The sequence below is a fragment of the Lissotriton vulgaris genome, unplaced genomic scaffold (assembly GCF_964263255.1).
Source record: "Lissotriton vulgaris unplaced genomic scaffold, aLisVul1.2 SCAFFOLD_1424, whole genome shotgun sequence".
Taxonomy (NCBI): Eukaryota; Metazoa; Chordata; class Amphibia; order Caudata; family Salamandridae; genus Lissotriton; species Lissotriton vulgaris.
The window spans coordinates 603,269-620,331 of NW_028252076.1; the positions used below are offsets into that span (position 1 = coordinate 603,269).

The window sequence follows — 17,063 nt, forward strand, 5'->3', positions numbered from 1 at the left end:
AACGGTGCCATCAGGCACAACATAATAGAGTGCTATCTCATTTACAATTAATAGCATAGAAGGCAATTCAAAGTGGACAACTGACCTGCTTCTTCTGTCCAATTCGGTGTGCTCGAGCCTGTGCCTGCAAATCATTTTGGGGGTTCCAATCAGAGTCAAAAATTACCACAGTATCAGCAGATGCAAGGTTAATCCCCAGTCCGCCTGCCCGTGTTGACAATAGAAAACAAAAGTCCTATAAACAAAAAGAAAAGTTTGTATTTTTTTTCCCATCGTATTAACAAAGCTGTAAAAATGATAAAAGCATTCATAAGGCAGTTTCTAATCAACATTAAGCTGACCAGTGGTTGTTTTGTTTAAAGTTCTCATGCATCCTCCATTCATCTTTCCCTTTCGACTCCAACAACACTGTTTCCAACTAGGCATAAGACAAATTTCTGGATTCCTCAGTTTCAAGGTCTTTCATACATCAACCCTTAACTGATAAAGTATCTAAACATCCTTGAATATATTATTTTTCTTCTTAGAGCTTCCATACTAATTATAATATCTTTAGCTTTTTTGTTTCACTGATAAGTAGTACTCTATTAGTTTTGTAATTCTACTACTGTCTATAATTATGCTAATTTCATTACATGAGAAGTGCTTTTATTTTTTGCTCTTTTTTTCTTTTTCTCTCCCCTGCTCATCCTGTTTTCTACATATAATTGCAAAAATGTTCCAGTCCTATCTTATTATTGTTCCAATGTCTTCAATACATTGTTATTATATTATATTGTGAACCTGCTATTATTTCCCTTTTTCCTACTTAATAAACATAACTTTTCAAACTTAAAGTCCAAAGCACAGATGTTAGAGAGTGAAATTTGTCCAACTAAACGGTTGAGGGGAGAAGCATCGGATAATTACATTTTACCAATTGTAAAACCCACCAACTCCAACAGTAGATTCACTAACTGGTGTTATCATATCATATTGTGAACCTGCTATTTATTATTTCCCTTTTTCCTACTTATTAAACATAACTTTTAAAACCTAAAAAAGAAGTAAGACAAATATCATTGTAGTAAATGTTAAACCCAAAAGCCATGCAAGAGAGAGCCTTCATTAATGTAAAGTACGGCAACAGCTATGACAGACTTGTGTTACTTCTTTTGACATCCCTAATTTCTTGCATGGAAGCACAAGCGTGGGATGTGGGTAGAACAGAGCTGTAGTCCCAAAAGACAGTCACAGCAGAAGACCCACTCAGCCTACGGTGCAGTTTTGCCACTTTAGATCTACTAGTGGGCTATGGTTCATTGCCTCAGAGCAAGATCATTTGTTCACTGGTAACGAATTACTACAATGGCGAACTTGGAACTTTTCTGCATTTTCCATGTCCAGCTTTTACATGGGAAAGCCTTTTAACTTCTGTACTGTAATAGACTGGTCTGAATCTCTTCTTAGACCTATTCCTTTCTTTCACATTATGGCCAAAGTTATAGAGCAGGTCCAGTAATCATTATGTGTTGCTTTTGCTATTCTTCATGGTGATTTTCATAAATCTGCTTGAACGCATTTACCAGCTGCATGAGATCTTTTCTGTGTCGAAGGTGCATTTCGAATCCGCAGTCATACCCACTGACATACACAGGTTGTATGGCGGCCACCCAAACATCATACAGTAGGGGGCCAACCAAATGCAAAGATTCCTTGCGCAGTTGAAGACAAGGTTTCCTTGTGCAGTTACAGACCTATATGACGGCTAATTTCTAGCCCCACCTATGTTTTAAGACGGCAAGCGTGCTCACGACTTTCCACTAAAATACCTCAAAAGGTCATTATGTGATTCATAACAGGTGTTCTGTACTTTCTTCAGCTCAACATGATTTTATTCAACGTGCTCTCAAAAACATGACTGTTTGTATTGGGTAGGATAGTTGGGAAAGAAGAAAGTCTAACAGAGAACCTTAACAACACTGGATAATTCGGAAACTTTGTGTGTACTTAGAGAAGCGGCCCGTGATCATGAGGATGTTCGAATGTACTGCTGTCAGATGCAGCTGACGGGAACACCAAGGCGACAAATCCATCAACATACCAGCTTCTTTCGAGGTAATACAATTCTGGCATCCTATTTTCCTGGTGAGGTGACGGGTGTAATACATTCAGCGGTGTGCTACATCTATGGCTAAAAGGAGTCAGTAGGACAAACGCTGAGCCTGAGAGTTTGTCAAACCTCAAGTGCTCAATGTCATCAAGGAGGAGACTTTGATACCATCCTCTGAATTATTCAGGCCACACACCACTGGATGTATGTATCTATGTATATTGTATTTCTATTGTGCAAACCTAGTCCAAAGGCAGCAGAGCGCTGTACATGGTCAATGCAAGCTTACATCAGTGAGTAATATGAGAGTAAGCTGAGTTTTAAACAGTTTATGCATTGTGTTGTATTGTTCTCTAAAGAGGAGAGTCTTCATCTCTTTCCTAAACTGCAGCAGCATTGGGGTGGTACTGATAAATACAGGGATGTTGTTCCAAATCCTGGTTAGACAGATAGAAAAAACACGTTGTCTTGTTTTTTTTCTTTTTTTATACTTCTTAGCCTGCAGTCCGATTGTGTTCTGGCTGTGGGTGTGCCAATAACCATTATAGATAGTGAGCTTGTCTGCAAGATAAGTGTTGGTGCTGGTTGTGATGGCTATGTAAATGTTACAACTGACTTTGAAGATGATGCAGGCTAGCATGGGAAGCTAATGGAGTTCAATCAGGGAAGTGGTGATTTGATCACGATTCATCATGCCCTGAATGAGATGTGCTGCGGTGTCTAGGATACACCTCAGGGGAGTGAAGTCTGGGAAGCAATGGAGTCGGAGATTAGCACCATCCAGTTGAAAGTACACAGGCTTTAACAGCAGTTCTGAAGTTGCTTTCTGGAAGAAATGGTTTGACTTTCTTTAGAAGAGAGAGGTGGTACCAGGCCATCTTTGCTTTCTGGCAGTGTGTTCCTTGATGGAAAGGGTTGGTCAGGGGTGACTCCAAGTGATTTGCCATTTGGTGAGAGTTGGGGTTCAAAGCCATCAAGGTTTATGTAATTGAAATAGGTTTGTACTGTAAACGGTTTGCTGTTCTTTCCAAATAGGTGTTAGAGGTATAGGATATCTGAAGGAGAGGAGACTTTCAAGTAAGAATTGTGAATCATCTGCATATTGGTGAATGTTGATGCTCTTATCTGTGAGTAGAGCAGCAAGCAGCTCCATGTAAAGACTGAAGATGACAAAAGACAGTATGAAACCCTGGGGGACACTGCATGTGATAGGGACAAGTGAACATCAAGTTCTGGCTTTCCAGGTATAGATCCCCATTGCAAATTATAAGATCCCAGTCTACAAAATGATGCAAGTTGTTGGGCAAGGGTTGCTGCTAATGAAAATGAAAACTGCCAATCATCTTTGTGTTCAAGACCAATGAAATTCTGAAGTCAAACACCTAGGCTGTACAGATGTGGTAACAGTGCAAGTAGAGTAGAAATGGTCAGATCTATTGTGAACATATTAAAGCAAGCCGATGGCTGGGCATTAGATCGGACACCTAATACCATTACTGCTTTCACTTGTCTGGCCACAACGTGGATAGATAGGATCGCCTTTCATTTCTGCAGTTAATAGTTTGACACAGGATGGCTTTGGCTCATTGACAAGAGTATGGATAGATTATTAGCTTCTATGTTCACTGTCTAAAGCTGGTACTGGATTTGGACAGAGCAGCTGCCCAACAGGATAGTGTAGTACCAATGTTGGTTGCATTCTTCACCTAAAATAACAGTTGTTTTCTGCTTTTACTGTGAACTTGGCACCATACGATTAATCAATGACTTGGTGCCTACTTCAGCTAGAGGAACAAACAAGTTACTTACCTGTAACTGTGGTTCTCCAGTGTTAGTATCTTTCATAGATTCCCATGATTGAATCTACTGTTAATGAGCAGACGGTCTGCAATACAGCCTACTACATAACACCTGGGACATATGTTTCCAAGCAAAATACTACCTCACTCTCCGGCGAAGCTCATGTGCCTGGAACTTGAGGAAGATTCAGACCCAGGTGATTACTATGGAAAAGCCTAAAGTCTAGGATAAGTTCACATAAAATGCCAAGATACAGAAGAGAAATACATGTATAATCGACAATAATAGGAGCCAGTCATCCCAGTTACAGTTTACTCTCTAACAATGGGAAGACTAAGAATATTATGATAGCGACTAGGAGTCATATGAATCTGCATATACAGCCTCTGAGCAAAGACCTAAGCTGCGATTAGGTATAAGACGTAAGACACATGATGGCAGACTAATATACAAGTTTCCCAATTAGTCTGTAAAAGCTACCTCCACCTGCCCTGCCTCAACAACCTTTAACTTCTACTCCAGCGCCTGCACCTCAAACATCTCAGGAGATGGATCAGCATGCACCTCAAGATCCACAACTGATGCAGCAGTTCCTGGATATGCCTTTACAACTTACCCAGGTAGCTACTTATGCTGACCAATGCACAGATGTTGCAGAGTGAAATTTGTCCAACTGAACGGCCGAGGGGAGAAGAATCGGATGATTACATTTTACCAATTGTAAAACCCACCAACTCCAACAGTAGATTCACTGCTTGGTGATATTGGTGGATTTAATTATATGGTTGATAGAGCAGCCAAAAGGTTTACCTTCCCTTTGACAGTAAAGGAAACTGTTTCTTATATGATTTAAAGAAACCATCTAAGAATGCAACAAAACCCTTTAGTGCTCAACATACAGAAATAGACAAGTCGGATCCAATCCTGTAGTAGTGTTGTAAATGTATCTAAAAGAAACTACAGAATTTCACTCAAAGTTAATCAAGTGGCAAGGAAGTAGAGCAGCTTCATATCTTTGGCCTTGTGGTCCAGCTACTTTTGGATTTCACTACAGTTGCCATTACTCAGAGGCAATACGCGCAAGATGATACCTAAAGCCAAAGGTAAAAGGCCAAAAAGTAACAAATCTATGCATGAAGGAGAGCTAAGCTCTGGAATTGCCTTCCAAACTAAATGTAGTAGAAATCTGAAGTGGATACTCCTCTGGGAAGGGTGAGTCCTAGAGCACTCTGGCCTCACTGGTGGAAGTTAGAGCATTTTAATAAGAGGTAGATGTCCTAATCAAGTGGGCACTAACTATGGTCTTTACAGCTGTCAGAACAATTTACTGCTATTTCAAAAGTTATCAAGGGATTACGACTTCGATTATGGGGAATGATTCATGCAACTGAATTTATCTCAATTCAATGCCGGAGAAGTTAAGCTTGAAGACAGGCTTAACTGGAAAACGACCTAGCCTTGCCAGTATAATTTCCCTCTGTTAAAACTTTGGACCTACTGTCTCAAAGATGATGCCAACACGAAACAAATATGGCTGATTAGGGTCTAAAAAAGGTCAGCTAGTTCCCAAGAAAGGACTGGCTTCTTTGGCCAACAAGTTCAACATCCACTAAAGGAAGCCTAATCTCTTCAAGGGAAGTGTTATGGATGTCTTTAGGGGCTCACCTGCCATCAAGTGCCAATCAGGGGAACTGGCTGCTTACCCTGTATCGGAGTCATTCCAAGGCACAGACATCAGGAAGACCACCTATCAGCAGAGGGGGTTACCCTGGCTGGTGAGGGGCCGAGGCAAATATATATGGCTCTCAACACTGCACTGAAGAACGATCTACACTTCTCCAGGCACAGAGGTTGAACTCTGGACTTTTCTTGGCTATTGCCTTATCAGGGAAAAAGGACAATCTGATGGTGGCAAAGGTGCCAGAGACTTTGCAGTAACAGGCCATCATATTAGTGGGAACCATACACGTTTGGGGAATAGTGCAGGTAGATGGAGCAGAAGGGAGAGGTGGATGATCTTCCTCAGCTGGTAAGTACTTCCATGCAACCACCATCACTTCGCAGACTTTCACTGGTGTCTAGTTATTCAAAATGCCACGAAGAAGTGGAGAAACAGCCGGCAACATAACACAAATATTCATGAGTGTTTTCAACTACCTCAAGTGACTACTGACCTATATAATTCATTTGCTTAAATTTGCACAAATGGTTACCATTTTTTTTAAACAATAGACTGATACACTAACCATTCTAAACTATTAAAAAGTGAGAGTGCACATCCAGGGTGACAAGAGCATTGGTTGTACTTTCTAGGGCACCCCGCTTTCTGTTGAGATCCAGACGTGCCTGGCTCTTACGATGTGCTGTCAAACGATGGTCAGCCCTGGATGGGAGGGTCGAGACTATCCTTCGTCCCTGAACCCAGTTGAGGCAGATTTGGGACCACAGGAGTTGGAGCGCTCTGCTTATGGAACCTGAGCGGTCTAAGGTGTCAGAGCACATCCAGTGGTAGAAGGGCGCCCTTGCGGGCTGTTGCATCGATCGTTTTGTGTGTGGTAACAAGACAGGTGAAGGACTGGCGTGGGCAGCGAGAGGAGCTAGAGGACTCCCTCTAACCAGTAAAGGTACAGATAACATAATACAGGGTAACGCCAGAGAGGCCTGTAGCAAGATCAGGAGGTCTTGATGGGGCAGCAATGATTAAAGATTGCTTTTCAAAAGGTGAACAGGTCCCAGGATATCAGGGTGAGTCAAGTGGGGCCCCTCATCACTGGGAACGCTACCTGCAGCATAGAAATTAGCAATACAGCCCTAGACATGATCTGTGGGGCAGTATAGTTGCAATATGCCTCCAGCTATTGAATTCAGGCATAAAGAGACCTCTTGTATTAGCTGCAGATTGAATTGAGACAGTGGCTTTGGGCCCCCCTCGATGTGAGCCGCCATGTGGAAATACTTCAAAACATGAAAACTAGTGTTGTGTTGAATCTTGCTCATTCTTGCGTCCTACACCAGATCCTGTGGTTGCACACCCCTGTGTCATTTGCATAGGTCACGCAAGGGTCAAGTTCCTTCCATGCCGCCTCAGCTGGCTGCTACTCCTGTTGATGCGGCTATAAATGTTAAATGTTAAATGTCGTATACTTGTAAAGCGCACAGCTGCCCCAGCAAAGGGGTGTCCCGGCGCTGTATACCGCTGGGGCACCGGTCCTGGCTTTCCCTGTGGGATGGTTCCTACTGGGAATCCCCAAGGTGGAGCAGGCATCCCCGGCGTTGATGGGGCCGTTGTGGAGATTAGGCAAGCTAATGCCCAGAGTTGCCGAGTGGGACCCCAGGTTAGAGTAGGCACTGAGGCGAGAATTGTCGAGTCCGCTGACCCTGGTCCATGACCCTGCCGCGTCGGGAATTGAACCCTGGTCCCGGGCCGACTTCTGCTCCCGGGTCTGCCGCCTCTAACCAGTGAGCCACACAACTCCACAACATAGTGCATCTTGAAAGTCTGACTTAAAATGCATCATGAGCACAGTGTGCCAGGCGCTCGTGTGGTGCCAGGGCTCTGTATTTACGTATCAGCCACTGGTCAACAGGACTGAGCATCGATTGCTGCAGTGAGAACACAGTCCCAGATGCATGCAACTAACCATACTATAGAAATAATGGCAAAGGTCAAAATAGATCACAATATGTAAGAAACAATGCTGTGACCCTCACACACAAGCCATTGATATCAAGGGCTGCCTCTGGATATTCAGAGAAAGATGCTAATGGAGGGGGAACAAATGAACATGGCCCAGTCACCAAGCACTTCCTCAAAGATGTCTTCAAAGACATTAAAGAAGACATCTTGAAACTTAAAGAATAAGTTACTTACCTTTGGTAGTGTCATATCTGGTAGAGAGACTATCTGGCCACAGATTTCTTACCTAAGAATTACATCAAGAAATTTTCGAGCTGTCCCCCTGCATGACGTTAGGCTCCACCTCAGTAGCACCGGATGTGAAATGTTGCAGTGCGTATACATGTGAAACCCCAGCATATTAACAACAGGTATTTTTTTTTGCAACTTTCCACGCTAGAAGCACAGAGCCATGAGTGCTGATGCACTTGCTAAAGGCCTCAGTAGAATTACCCTATAGTGCAATCAGTTTGCAGAGCTGGGATGATGGGAGGGACGGTAGGGAATCTGTGGCTAGATAGAGACTCTACCAGATAAGGTGTTACTGAAGGTAAATAACTTGTTCATCTGTGTGACGAGGCGGGTCGCCCCTGTAAGGACGAAGAGTGTGAGGAGGATACCATTTCCCGTGACTGGTGGTCAGCTGTTCCCCTCTCGCCCCTTTCTCTTTCCATCCAGCAGCCTACTTCCCTTTCTACGGAGGAGTGGCCGGCCGCTACTGCTGACTCTGTGTATCATTGGGGATGTGAGGAGGAAAAAGGACGCTACACCTTTAAGTCTGACTGCAGTGAAGACGAGACTCCGCCCATCCATAGCGTCATCGGGCCAAAAGGAGGAGGATCCCGGAAGACAACGGACGGTGATTCCCCGGAGGACGAGGGCGGTGTGGAGTGGAGACGGAGTATGGACCAAAGAATCGACGAAGAAGACAAAGCCTCGACTAGCTCAGCTGAGACCAGCAAGCCAGGAGGCCAATGTTCCGGTGAAGCGCCCCGCCACGCTCCCGCAGGAGGAGCGTGGCTTACAAAGGTACGGGGCAAAGTTGCGGGTTGGAGTGGCCAGCCTACTGTGTAAATAAACCGCCTAATCGACTCCCTGTACCCCTACCTCACGAGCACTACCGACACGGCCGTCTTTGTAATATTCACTTGGCACGTGGTTTCCTTCACTCCCGGCCTCTAAGTAACAGCGCTCCGGACGTCCCACTGATTGTTCTTTTTTTTAAATTTCTTTTTGGTGTCGGAGTAACCCCCGGACATCGCGTGGAGGTCGTTTCGAACATCACCATTCTGGCTGCAACACCTCCCTGTCAACGACGCAACACCCTGGAACTCCCTGCTTTTCCAAAGGGCATCAGAACGGAGCCTGACGAGTTCGCCCGAATAAGACTGACAAAAAGGAGAAAAAAAGCTTACTTGAAAATAAAACCCTCTCTAAAAGCGTTATTTCAGCCTTCTGACTCAGTTCCTTCCTCTCCAGACCCTACAACAGTACAATCTGACAGAGACAACTAGCAGCAGATTAATTACCTTGGAATAGATACCCAAGCAATACCATCCCAGGGATTGGTCTGCAGGCATATTAGCCCACGCCGGACCTTACTGTCCAGACAATGGACACCCATATTGCTGCCAGAGAAATGTCACAGACAGGGACTCTGCAAACGAATACAGAGGCAGCAAGCTTTGGTTCTCGTGGACTGAGCACACAGGCACTCAGGGGGTTGCTTCTTTTGCCAGCACGTACCAGATTTGTATGCAGAGCACTATCCAAGATGGGATGGTTTATTTTGTGCAGTCCTACCCTTCTTTGCTCCAACATACCCAATGTAGAGTTGATCTTCCACCCAGAAGTCTCTAGTGTGATCAAGGTAAAACGACGACGCTCCTTTTAGGTCCAGTCGGTGGAGGTTCTCCTCTTTTTTGGAAGGGTGAGGTGGAGCACAGAAGGTAGGCAAGGTGATATTTTTAACTACATAAGGTGTTGCAACATTCGGGAGAAAGGAGGCATGTGTCCCCAGAACCACTTTGTCTGGGTAGAATGTTGTCTGTAAGGAGGGTGCATGGAGAGGTTTGCAGTTCACTGACCTTCCGGACCATTGCAATGGCCACCAGAAAAGCCATTTTTAAGAAGAGTTGTCAAAGTGGGCAGTTATGCAGTAGTTCACAGTGCGCACACATGAAAAATGTTAAGACCAGACTGAGGTCCCATTGGGGAATGATGAATGGTCTTGGAGTGAACAGGTGGCTTAAACAAAGGAAGTTGATCCGGATCCGGCAACCTCAAGAAAGTCGAAAAGGCTGATAAATACCATTCAACAGGGCCCTGCTGGGCCGGAGAAAGTACAAACAATAAAAACCTGGGATGGGATGCAGAAAAAAGGTCCATGTTCTTGGATGCATACCATGCCACAAATTTGTCCCAATGGAAGGCAGATGTAGGAAGGCTATTACCGACTGGTAATAGGCTTTTCTGATGTAGGGGCCGAAATTAACGATTCGGTAATTTACGAATCGGTAATTTAAGGAATCGGTAAATTACCGAATTCCTAATGTAGGGAGCACTTAAATGAGTGCTTATCCCATGTTAGGATTCGTTATTTACCACCAACTACAAGTTTGTGGAATAACAAAAACACCCCAAAAAGCTATTTTAAGCAAATTGCTTCAGTGCCATGTTGTAGACATACATGCCCTTAGGGCATGTATGTCTGCAACATGTTCACCCATACACAATTGAGGGGTACAACAGGGTGTCAAAGTAACACCCTACCATTCTTCACTGTTTTCCGCCTTTTACCGAATCTGACATTCATTCCTATGGGCCTCCAGGCCCATAGGAATGAATGGCAATTACCGAATTGGTAAATACCGATTCGGTAATTACCGAATCTTAACAATTCGGTAATTTTTACCGAATTTTTTGCTAGATAGCGTTTACCGATTCTAAAATACTGGATCGGTAAAATTCGGTATTTTAGAATCGGTAAGGAAGATGCTACTTACCAGTATGCATCTGTTCTTGGCATGTAGAGCTGCAGAGTCCTATACTTCGCAATAGATCGCCACCTGGTGTTGGGCTCGGATGATTGCAGGTTATTGTCTTCTTGGAAGAAGTCTTTGTAGTCACGAGAAAGGTGACTCCTCCCTTGGACAATACTGCGCATGGTCATCGACTCCATCCTCAGATTGTTTTTCGCCATAATGGGAAAGGATGGAGTTAGTAGAAGTAAAGAGAAAGGATGTCCATGCGTGTGCAGCTAATTAAGATGAGTACTGGAACGGATACAAGTCCCGGGGAGGCGGGAGGGCGTGTAGGACTCTGCAGCTCTACATGCCAAGAACAGATGCATACTGGTAAGTAGCATTTTCCGTTAGAGGCATATGAGCTGCAGATCCTACACTTAGCAACGATTGTGCAGCAGTGTCTCCCCTAGCGGTGGTCGCTTGTATCCGTTGCAGCATACTGAAATAGTGTTTTAAGGACAGCTTAGCCCACTGCAGCTTGCTGCTTGGCTTGCACATCAACACAATAGTGTTTAGTGAAGGTGTGTATTGTAGACCACGTTGCTGCCTTGCATATGTCCTCTAGAGGTATGTTTCCTAAGAAAGCCATAGAGGCTCCTAGTTTGTGAGTGGAGTTTGCTCTAGGAGGAACTGTAAGTGTACGTTTAGCTTTTTGATAGCAAATTTGAATACACTTTACAATCCAAATAGTTGTTTTGTCTTTCTGAAGGATTTAGTCCTGTCTGTGTGTATATAGTAGAGCTCTTCTAACATCTAAGGTGTGTAAAGCCCTTTCTGCAATAGAGTCCGGTTTTTGAAAAAACATTGGTAACTCTACTGATTGGTTTAGTTGAAAAGGAGTAATCCCTTTTGGCAGGAATTTTGGATTGGGTCTAAGAACCACTTTGTTAGGATGTATTTGAAAAAATGGTTCTTCTATTGTGAATGCTTGTATTTTACTGACTCTTCTGAGAGAGGTGATGGCATCAAGGAAGGCAGTTTTCCATGTTAGAAATTGTAGTTCACACTTATGTAAAGGCTCAAAAGGGGGGCCCATGAGTCTTGTTGAACCACATTTAGGTTCCATACTGGTGCAGGTGGTAACCTAGGTGGGATTATTCGTTTTAATCCTTCCATAAATGCTTTTATTGCAGGTACTCTATATAGAGATAGATGTTGTCTATTTTCTAAATAGGCTGCAATTGCTGCTAGATGCAGGCGTATGGAAGAATAAGCCAAATTGGACCTTTGTAGGTGTAGAAGGTAGCAAATAATATTTTGGATGGAAACATCCAGAGGATCAATGTGATTGTTGTTACAGTATATTGCAAATCTTTTCCACTTAGCAGCATAACATGCTCTGGTAGTGGGTCTTCTAGCTTCTTTAATGATATTCATACAGTCTGGTGGTAAGCTTAAGTAACCAAACTCTAAGACTTCAGGAGCCAGATCGCCAAATTCAGTTGGCTTGGTTCTGGGTGCCTTATTTCTCCATGGTTCTGTGTTAGCAGGGATGGCGTGAGCCGTAATTTCTGATGTGGAACCAGTGAGATCCAGTAGCGTGGTGAACCACGGCTGGCGTGCCCTTGTGGGGGCCATTAGTATTAGTTTGAGAGACTGTTGTCTGAGCTTGCGTACTACTAGTCGAATGAGTGGGAGAGGCAGAAAAGCGTACGCAAATCTGCCTGACCAGTTCATCCATATTGCATTCCCCTCTGTCCGTGCGTGTGGGAACCTGGCGGCGAAGGTTGGGCATTTTGCAGTTTCGTGGGTGGCAAACAGGTCTATCTGTGGCTGCCCCCACATTTGGAAGAATGGTTGTAGAACTTGTGGGTGTATCTCCCATTCGTGAATCTGTTGTGACTGACGACTCAACAGGTCTGCTATCGGATTGTGAATTCCTGGAAGGTGTTCTACTGTCAGATGTATGTTTTGAGGGATGGCCCATCTCCAAATGTTCTGTGCAAGATGGGACAGTTGTAGAGAGTGTGTCCCCCCTGTTTTTGTATATAATACATGGCTGTCAGATTGTACGTCCGGACTAGGACAGCTTTATTTTGTATTTGTACTTGAAAAGTTTTGAGTGCTAGGAAAATGGTTAGCAACTCTAAATGGTTGATGTGGAACTGTTTCTATTGATGTGTCCCACTGACCTTTTGTGGTATAATGCAAGAGATGGGCTCCCCATCCTGTGAGGGATGCTTCTGTCGTAAGCACTATCTGTGGAACAGGGTCTAGAAACGGCTGTCCCTTTGTTAAGTTTTTGGTGTTCCACCATTGCAAAGAGCGATCTGTACGGCTGTCTACCAACACCAGGTCTTGAGAATGATTCCATTGTTGTGCTAGACATTCTTATAGTGGGCGCATTTGCAGTCTTGCGTGAGGAACTATAAAGATGCAAGACGCCATCATGCCTATTAGTTTCATAAACACTCTGGCTTGGAGAGAGTGCTGGCATTGAAAAAGGGAGACTAAGTTCTGAATACTTTGAATCCTGGCTTGACTGGGATACGTTAGAGCTGTAGATGTGTCTATGGTAGCTCCTAGATATTGATGAATGTGCAAAGGCTCTAGGTGCGACTTGGTGTAGTTTATCGTAAATCCTAACTCGTGCAATGTTTCAATTGTTTGTTTTGTGTGTTGTACACACTGGTTGAACGATCTATCTTTTATGAGCCAGTCGTCAAGGTAAGGGAAGACATGTATTTGTTGTCTTCTGAGATGTGCTGCTACTACTGCTAAGCACTTTGTAAACACTCGTGGTGCTGTTGTGACCCCGAATGGAAGGACTTTGAACTGATAGTGTTGTCCTTGTATGACAAACCTTAGATACTTCCTGTGTGCAGGATGTATAGGAATGTGAAAGTAGGCGTCCTTTAGGTCTAGTGTGGACAGAAAATCTCCCTGCTGTAGTAATGGGAGTACTTGTTGTAAAGTGATAATGTGAAAATGATCCGATTGTATGTAGCGGTTAAGGGGCCTGAGGTCGTGAATTGGTCTTAATGTCCCGTCCTTTTTGGGAATTAGGAAGTACAGGGAGTAAACTCCTGTTCCTTGTTCCTCTAAAGGAACTACTTGAATAGCATCTTTTTGTAGAAGTGCTAGAACTTCCTGTTGAAGCAGAGTTATATGGTCTGTGGACATTGGACGCTGCCCGGGTGGTATGTTTGGGGGGGTTGCTGTGAGTTCTAGGCAGTAACCATGTTGGATAATTTGTCTTACCCACCTGTCTGTTGTGATGGAGTACCAGACAGGTAAGAACTGTGAAAGTCTGCCCCCTACAGGAGTGGAATGCTGTAGGGGAGGCAGAGGGACGTCACTGTTTGGGAGTGGAAGAGGAGCGGTTGTTGTTATTACCTCTGCCTCTTCCATTGTTGTTGTTGCCTCTGTATCCTCCTCTAAAGTATCCTTTATTAGAGGAGGTTTGCGTGTTTGTTTTAAAAGATGATGTGGTCTCTGTGCCTGTTTGCTTTGCGCCTCCTCTATAGAAGGAGCGGCGAAAAGAACCTTTATTTTGGGTGGATTGTAACGCACCCATAGACTTAGCGGTGTCTGTGTCCTTTTTCATTTTCTCTAGTGTGTTTTTTACCTCCGGCCAAAACAACTGGTTTTGATTAAAGGGCTGGTTCAGGATGGTAGTCTGTACCTCTGGTTTAAAACCTGAAATGCGTAACCATGCATGACATCTGAAAATCACACTAGTATTGACTGCTCTGGATGCTGTGTCAGCTACATTTAGTGCGCATTTAATTGAGGCATTAGATATTAGTTTGCCTTCTTGTAAGAGCTCTGCTGCCTGATCTTTGTATTGATCAGGGAGATGTTCCATTAACTTTTCTAGTTGGTCGTAGTGAGCCCTGTCGTAGCGTGAAAGTAAGGCTTGTGTGTTTGCTATGCACCATATGTTTGCTGCTTGTGCAGCAATCCTTTTTTCCGACGCATCAATAATTTTTGATTCCTTGTCAGGCGGGGCGTGTCACCAGAAGTTTGGGAGTTTGCTCTTTTACGTGCATTTGACACTACCAAAGAGTCTAGTGGCAGATGTCCCTTAATATAGACCGGATCAGCTGGTGCTGGTCTATACTTCTTTTCTACCCTGGGATTTAGCACTCTACATCTTACTGGATCTTTAAAAATATTCGGTGCATGTTTAATCACCCCTTTGATCATAGGTAATATTTCAGTAGACCTTTGTGACTGCTCAAAAGTGTCTAGTAAGAAATCCTCCTCAATGGCATCAGAGGGCATTGACACCACATGGTAAAGGGCAGCTCTGTTTAATAAATGATTAAACCCAATACTATCTTCTGTAGGGGAAGGTTTTGTTGGGTAGTACTGAGGCTCAGGGATGTCTGGTGTAAAACCATATGCCTCGTCCTCCTTGGGATATTTTGGGTTGACATCCTCATCTTAAGGGTATGTTACGTCATTGCCCCACCTAAATCATACTGTTCATCAGTGTGGTGTGATGATGCAGGAGATTGAACTGGAGAAGTTATAGGTTCAATGTAAGGGTTAGGAGAGGAAGAAGGTGAAGGAGATGAAGGGTGCATTGGAGAAGTTGCACAGTCCTTTTTTTGGCAGGAACCACAGGTGGAAGTGGTGTGTCTGCTGGTCTTTTCTTATATGGAATTCCTTCCACATGTCCAGTTTTTGGATAAATATAGACCTTTTTCGGTTTAGGATCTGGTTTAAACAGTTCGTCTTGTTCCACAATCTTCTTTGGCATCGATTTTTTCGGTGCCAATAGAGTTTGATTAGTGTTTTTTGCCTTGTAAGGAGTGATTGAGTCCTGTGGCAATTTCTTCGGTGCCGAAGGTGTTTTAGGCTTGTGTGTATCATGCCTTGGAGACTTTGGTACCGATTTTGTAGATTTCGGCGTGGAGACAGGTTTTGTTGGGCCTGCTGCGCCGAAATCTGGCTTCCCTTCTTTATTTTTAGAACCTGAGGGTTTCGGAGTCGAAGCTTTCAGGTCCGGTACGGTTCTTGGCTTTGGCACCGATGTGTCTTTTGGTTCAGGTGCCGAAGGGTCTTTGTCTTTGGGCACTGAAGGGCGTTTTGGCTTCGGTGTCGAAGAATCCTTCGGTGTCGAAGGATGATTCGGTGCCAATGGAGGAGGTGGAATTGGCACGTGATGTTTTTTCGGCACCGAGGCACTGGAAGGCATAGTCTTTTTCCTCGGAGCCGAGCATGAAGGCGGGGCGTCGGGGGGGTAAATTTCGGTCTCGACTGGGCCCCATGGGCGGAGTGCCGACCGCTGCCTTTGTCTTGGGTAGTGTATGTTGTGCGGGGGCAGTGGTACTCACAGGTTGTCGAGATGGAATCGAATCGTCCGAGTCCTCTGTCCCCGAAATGATCTGGAGATCAGGCGAGTCTTCCTCGGCTACGAGTGGAGCATCGTCTTCGGAGATATCTTCGATTGGATCTTTTTCCTCGGGGACGTCTTCTTCGACAATCTCCTCCTCAAAGATGGCCTCCGGTTCTGGCGCTGATCTTCTCATTTCGTGTCGATGGGCCCTCCGATCCAGAATAGTTTTCTTCGATCGGAAGGAGGCAGAGGCTGCGCAGGTCGACTCGTCGTGTTCTGGCGAGAGACAGAGGTTGCAAACCTCGTGATGGTCGCTATGAGGGAATTTTGCTCGACATACCGGGCATCTCTTGAATGGAGTTCTGTCCATGAGGCGTAGGCCGTACGTTGCCGATAGGCCCAACGGCCCGCGTCGACGCACCGGAATGTAGCTGGTGATGTCGAAAAGTGTATTCGATGTCGAAATAAGTTTATCTAAAGTTTCTCGTTTCGAAAATGCAGAAAAACTCTTTTCTAGCCGGAGCGGAAAACTTTCATCCGAACCCAGTGGCGGAAAAAAACAATCTGAGGATGGGGTCGATGACCATGCACAGTATTGTCCAAGGGAGGAGTCACCTATCCCGTGACCACAAAGACTTCTTCCAAGAAGACAACAACCTGCAATCATTCGAACCCAACACCAGGTGGCGATTGTAGGAGAGTAGGGTCTGCAATCCTATGGTCACCCAGATTTTTGCTTTTTGCTTCACCGGTTTACGACTTTCCCTGGCTGTGGGCCTGCTAATCAGACCCACAGCCTAGCTGCTCTCTCTCTAAATTGACATCCATGTACCATAGGTGCATTTACCAATTGGTATTGGGTCACTCTTGTAAGTCCTTGAACAGTGTACCATAGGTACCCAGGGCATAAGTGCACCCAAGGCCTACCAGGGGCTGCAGCATGTATTATGCCACCCCTGGCAGGCCATCCAAAATTGACACAACTGGCTGGTAACCCAGCTGGCGCTAGGTGGTGTAATCACCCTTTGCTTTAGATATAGTATACCTATATCTAACCCTAAAATGGACACATATACTCCCATAAGTCACTCCTATGGCAGGCCTTAACAATCCTGGAGGCAGAGTGCTTGGAATTATGTGAGATGGTGCTCTAGCATGAGCTGAGCCTGTCTGCAGCTTTCG

General features: G+C 44.6%; 1 protein-coding gene across 1 annotated transcript in view; it reads right to left on the reverse strand.

The window, feature by feature from the left end:
* LOC147662684 (ATP-dependent chromatin remodeler CHD2-like) overlaps positions 1-16,074 on the reverse strand; it is a gene marked incomplete at its 3' end in the record, with an annotated part of 564,171 nt that extends 548,097 nt beyond the window's left edge. Inside the window, exons 1-2 of the mRNA XM_086950980.1 lie at positions 15,880-16,074; positions 86-235 (exon numbers count right to left, since the gene is read on the reverse strand). Coding sequence (XP_086807106.1) covers positions 86-235; positions 15,880-16,074 — 345 coding nt within the window. The remainder of the gene's footprint in view (positions 1-85; positions 236-15,879) is intronic.
* Positions 16,075-17,063: the final 989 nt, after the last annotated feature.